This window comes from Saccostrea echinata, unplaced genomic scaffold (assembly GCF_033153115.1).
Source record: "Saccostrea echinata isolate AGI-Se365-2 ecotype Australia unplaced genomic scaffold, CSIRO_AGI_Sech_v1 ptg000014l, whole genome shotgun sequence".
NCBI lineage: Eukaryota > Metazoa > Mollusca > Bivalvia > Ostreida > Ostreidae > Saccostrea > Saccostrea echinata.
In genome coordinates, this window is record NW_026889763.1 from 11,701,620 (window position 1) to 11,707,500 (window position 5,881).

The 5,881-nt window shown below is 35.5% G+C and overlaps 2 protein-coding genes across 2 annotated transcripts in view; one reads left to right on the forward strand and one right to left on the reverse strand.

Annotated features, from left to right (window-relative positions):
- Positions 1-2,437: 2,437 nt before the first annotated feature.
- LOC133186490 (melatonin receptor type 1B-A-like) lies at positions 2,438-3,478 on the reverse strand. Its single transcript, XM_061321728.1, has one exon. It carries the CDS (start codon positions 3,476-3,478, stop codon positions 2,438-2,440), a length of 1,041 nt encoding a protein of 346 aa, XP_061177712.1.
- A 2,361-nt stretch (positions 3,479-5,839) lies between these two features.
- LOC133186743 (1,4-alpha-glucan-branching enzyme-like) overlaps positions 5,840-5,881 on the forward strand; it is a 13,170-nt gene continuing 13,128 nt past the window's right edge. Inside the window, exon 1 of the mRNA XM_061322033.1 lies at positions 5,840-5,881. This exon is cut by the window's right edge and continues 87 nt beyond it. Coding sequence (XP_061178017.1) covers positions 5,871-5,881 — 11 coding nt within the window. The 5' untranslated portion in view covers positions 5,840-5,870.

Here is a 5,881-nt window from a genome sequence, read left to right on the forward strand (position 1 = left end):
AACAAACAAGAAGAAGGTGGGATTGGCAACCGGCCTTTAAATGAAAGATCCTTAGGTGAAAGATACAAGTTTGTTCCAATGAAAAGCCACGCCCTCTTCCAAGAGGAGATAATTAAAAATTAATAAGAAATAATGGCATCTTTTAAAAATTCCTCCCAAGAAACACTGGGTCAAAATAGATGAAACTTATATGAAAGCTTTTTCAGATAGTGTAGATTCAAGTTTGAACCCCCGGAGATAGGGTGGGGTCTCAAAACTAGGAGATCAAGTTTTACATGGAATATATCGGATTTTTTTTTTAAACTCTCTTCTTGAAGAACAGCAATGCCATGATAAGTCATATTAATATGGAAACATCCTCAGGCAGTGTAGATTCAGGTTTGTTCAAATCATGGACCACGGGGTATTAGGGAGGGGGCAGTATAGGGGGTCAAAGTTTTACATGGGAATATAACTATAGGAGAAAAAATCTGGAAAAAGTTCTTCTCAGTGAAGAACAACAGGACCATAATTTTATAATATTAACATGGAAGCATCCACAGGTAATGTAGACTCATGTTCAAATCATGGTCCCTGCGTAGGGTGGGGTCACAATAGGGGGTCAAAGATTTACATACGTATAAATGTATAAGGAGAATTTTTTTAAAAAAGTCTTCTCCTCAAGACCACCAGGGCCATGATTAGTCATATCGATATGGAAATACCGCCAGTTAGTGTAAATTCAAGTTTAATCATGTCATGCCCCCCCCCCCATCCCCCGGTTATGATGGGGCAACTATTTGGTATGGGAGTTTTACAAGTGAAGTTGTATTTAAAAAAACGACCTTCTCAAGAGTAGCTGAGTCACACTAAACTGTTGATATGGAAATAAACCCAAGCTGTATGAACCTTTTTTTTAATAATGGACCCTGGGTTTAGGGTGGGGATCAAATTTGTAATAATTTTTTTTTTCATATTTGCTTGTGTACAAGGAAAAAGGATCCAGGGTGAATATGAAAATCATATTGATAAATGTAGATTCCCAATATGTGGATTCAGCTTTGGTTATATCATAACCTCTTGAGGGATGCTGTGAGCATACTATGGGTTTTTTTTTATTAGGATAATGAGCGAAAAAATCTTAGAAAAGGTAATATTGCCACCTGTGATCGATCTGTGAGCGGCAATTCTGGCATACAGTATATTGTCGACAGGTATACCGTAGTATTTGAGTCGTAATAGTTGGGCTCCAACAAAGCAATACATGGTCAGTGAATTTATTTCATAATTACATGTATTACGCGTGTAGTAATATATATCTTATCTGATTTTCATATTGGTGGGTTTTGCCTTAATGTAATGTTTTTCTGCAGTAAAGGCCGTACGTGTTTCAAAACTCATTTTTTTAATCTGCATTAACCCTGGTTGCCTGAGCCTTTACTTAGGGCATATGTCAATATTCATTGTATATATAGATCTATATCATACATTTTTCAGGCCCGTAGAACGCACAGGGGGGAGCAGCCCCCCCCCCCTTTTTTTCTGAGTATAGCATTTTGCTATAGTAAATTTTCAGATGTTGATTGCCCCCCCCCCCCAATTTTTTTATGTTGTAAGGTCAAGTACTGGCAAATTCCAGGATTTGGACAGTAAATAAGCTTCTTCTTTTTCTTTCTTTTATATTTAGCTTGTCAGATTATTTTGGGAAGATCCCCCCCCCCCCCAACTTTTTAAACCGTTGCTACTGGCCTGTTTTTCCTCCTGAATATATGGAGATAATTGTAGTCGTGAACGACCTGCTTAATCCCACATTAGCTATAGGTCAAGGATTGGTTACTAAGGGACATATGAGTGTTGCTACATTGGTTGAGCTCATTGTCTACTTCATCATTAACAAATGCTAGTATACCTCTTCGTAACTTCCAAAAGCACTGAAGACGAGTTTTTAACTTTGTAGAAGGAAGTGGGTAGTGGGTGGGCATTGCACATAAATATTCTGTACAACTCATCAAAAGTAGTTCATATTTCGGTGAGTAAAATTTTGAGTATTTCTGATTTCCCTGAAACTCATTGAAACTGGTGGAACTAATTGAGCTGGTTTTTTGAAGAAGAGGAATGAGAAATTGGGTAGAATTTTCACTCCTCCCACCTTTTCTTCCTAAATCCCTTCTTCTCTCTTTCAACCCCCTCCCATTCTTCTTTTATGCCTAGCTCCTCCGTTTTCTTCCTTTCCCTTTCTCCCATCCCCCCCCCCCCTCCCGAAGAGCCATGACCAAATGAAAGTTGTCTTGGTTTGTGAGACAAATTAGATGTAGCTCAATAAGCATTATCTACAGCACATGCGCACAAAATATATAAACGATAGTCAAAACAACAAACAAGATACATATATTACATGTCCATAGAAAATAATTTTCACCACAATAATCTTTTTATACAATTTGAATTGGAAGCAAGTTCAGTTGGGATACTTTATTTCTCTAACTTCCACGAAGACGCTCGATTCTTGAAGTGGTAAAGAAATTACCCTTATTTCAAGTTTTGGCATTTCTGATGGGAAAATCCTGCGAGAATTTCTCTTCAGTATTTTTCCTATAATGTCTAGTAAGGAAGATTTAATTTGATTGTTCAGTATTGAGTAAATCATTGGGTTGATTACAGCATTGGACCATCCAAGATATATCACAAAGCCATGGGCTGCGAGGCTCGCCTTGTCCATGTAAGGGTCTGCAATAGATAACACAATAAAAGGGAGATTCATGCAAGAGAACAATATAATGGTTACCAAAATAGTCCGCACCAATTGTCTTTCATTCCTTAACCTGCGAGCCTGTGCCCTTTGCAAATTACGCACTCGTCGGAAGGTCGAGTTGACTTTTTTGAGAATTTCGATGTAGCAGAATAAAATAGACGGAACTGTGAGAAGTAATGTAATAGTGAAAGCAAAATCTCGGAAGCCATCACTGGAGTGTACGGGGTGACATATAAACCTGAACCTGTCGTACGAAAATGATCCCCAGATCCCCGACAGTGGAAAAAGAAACAAAATAGGATAGAATGTCCAGACGACGGCCAGCATTATCCTGATGTTTCTAGCAGTGTAAATTTTTCGATACAGAGTGAACCTCACAATTAAAAAATAGCGATTCAGTGAGATAAGTACAATGTTGAGAACAGCGGTTCCTAGTATACTGTAAATGATATATCCATAGAACGAACAGACTCCATTGTTTTCCAAATGTTCCGAAAACGTGTACGAGGAAATAATAGGCAGACACACTGAACACATGAAAAGATTACTGACAAACAAGTTCAGTACAAATTTGAACGGACTTTGTCTGTAAAGCCCTCCTTTGACCAACACAGATATAGCTATCAAATTTAGTATCGTTCCCACTACTGCGATGAACGTTGACAATGTTTGGTGCAGGGTTCGATTCCAGGCGAAATCCTGTATCGCCTGATGGACATGATCGTCTATACTGTTGTTAACTGTCATTGTCACACGATGTGTCTAGTAGCTCCTACTCCTTATTTACTGAACCACAGAAAATCTCAACTCAGTAATAAACATCGGAGAGGATTTTTTTCGTCGTCATTTTGATATTGATATGTCTACTCTGTGTCTCCCGGGTGAACTGCTTTAATCACGGCTGTGTCATTCATTATTGATCTATAGCCGAATTCATAAGGATATCGTAAAGATTAATAGAACGGATTCTGTTTTAACATTTTGCCTTTAATAATAATGTGAATCCATTAAAGCTTATACCTTAATTGCTTTCATGTACAGAACACATTTAATCTGCCAAATACACTGTATATCCGATGTGCTGTCACGTCTTGGGTGATAAGACAGATGAAACAAAATATACTGCATCACTTCACAAATTTAAAATTTTTAAATTCTGTATCTTTTTATATATCTTATTTTCAAAAAGTAACGTTAAACAACGCTTATACTAGCAGTGGGTTCATTTGTTACCAATGTTTCTACATTTATGCATTTAAAAAAAATAATTAAAAAAGAAAGAAAACACCAGAAAAACCAAAGGAACTCGATATAATTTTTTTTTAAAATCCTTAAATACATTACACGACAGCAAATACTGATATATAAAATTGGGATCTTTTATATATTTTTTGGCTCTAACACTTTATGGCCATTTAAATTTTCAAACTGATCACATATATTACTAAAAAACAAGGAAACTTTCCACCGGCTCATCCTTAACATCTAATACATGTACAATTAAGAAAAAAAATCTATACAGAAATTATATTTCAGGGACTGATCGTCTGTAGATGAACGAATGTTGTAGAGATGTTGTAGAGAACGAATGTAATCATGTCCCTATTTCTCTATAGCTAGAGAATCTCTCTTTTCCCCTTTCTCTCCAATTTTGTGTTGTTTTGTATATAATATTCACGCATATGCATATATATATATATATATATATATATATATATATATATATATATATATATATAGAGAGAGAGAGAGAGAGAGAGAGAGAGAGAGAGAGAGAGATCTATTCACAAAAAAACACCTGAAACTCATTGTACATAGCGCTTTCCAAAGAAATATTTCACGCTATAGCGTAAAAATAACTTCTTTTGAAATTGCTGATTTTGTAAATTAGACATAATGAAGTAGTCATCACTTTATTACATTATACATGTGTATTGCAGTTTTAGTCATGTTTAAAAACGTGATTTCGAATGTACGCAACTATTAAGTGATTGAAAAACGTGAACCTGGGATCCCCAGGAAATGTCCTTCTGGGTCTTGTAAAAAAATAAATCTGCAAATTATAGATGATTTTAAGGTTCATCAATACGCTGATAAGGGATATAACTCTCATTGGGATAGATGACTATGATTCCTTTATAAAATCATCAACTTAAAGGCTCTGTCTAATTTTGCGCCGCAATTAGTGCATTTTGATTATAAATTAGATTCTTCGGGGGGGGGGGGGGGATCAGCGTTAAAGAAAAAAATTTTAATGCGTGAGCGGGCATCGAATGACCGAATCTTGAATATGAGTGAAATAACTACATGTAATTTGACAAAAGTCTTAAAATAAGACTGTGCACAAGCTTCATACTTTCCTAAAGGGATTTATAATTTAAATATTTGTATACTTTTTATGTGTACAGAGCAAAAGAGGTAGGAGAGGAGATGAAAGAAGAAGTCAAAGTTCGGGATGAGGAAGTGTCGGCAAAGGGAAGAAAAACTGAGGGGAGATGAACTAAAAAATGAAAGGGGAGATGAAGAAAAAGTGAAAGGGGAAGGGAAGGAGGAGGGCCAAAGAAGGAGTTGAAGGTTGTTGAAGATGAGAGGGGTATATTATATTGCACCCTGTAATAAGTCAAAAATATTATACAATTATGGAATAGGTATGAGGTAAAATATACCCCCGAGGGAGGAAATTATTTCACGAAGCGGAGAAACTAATTATATAGAAACAGAGTAATAACAGTACTTACAAGTGTAATAAAACCTATTAATTATCAGTTGTCACCGATATTATAACTGATTCATGATTTTTTTTTTTAAAAAACTGAAATTTATAGATAATCGTATATTGAATTGAACTATATAAGCTAAAGATATTGAGCTAAGATTGTCTTTCAGTTGTTTCATTGTAAGAATGCTTTTAATGCCTACAATAAGCTTTTAAAAATCCTTTGAGATCATGTGATTCAAAATTTCACATATTAAGTATGCATTTTTTGTAAAATTTTTATTCATTAATTGCGCGATTTTTTTTTTTCATATTTTTAAAAAATAATTGAAAGTTTACGTACGAATTGATTAAGACCGGCGATTTTCCCCATGTAAACCTAGAGGAGTTCCGAAAAAAGTTGAATGTAGGTGAAGGTCAAGAATGGGTGACGG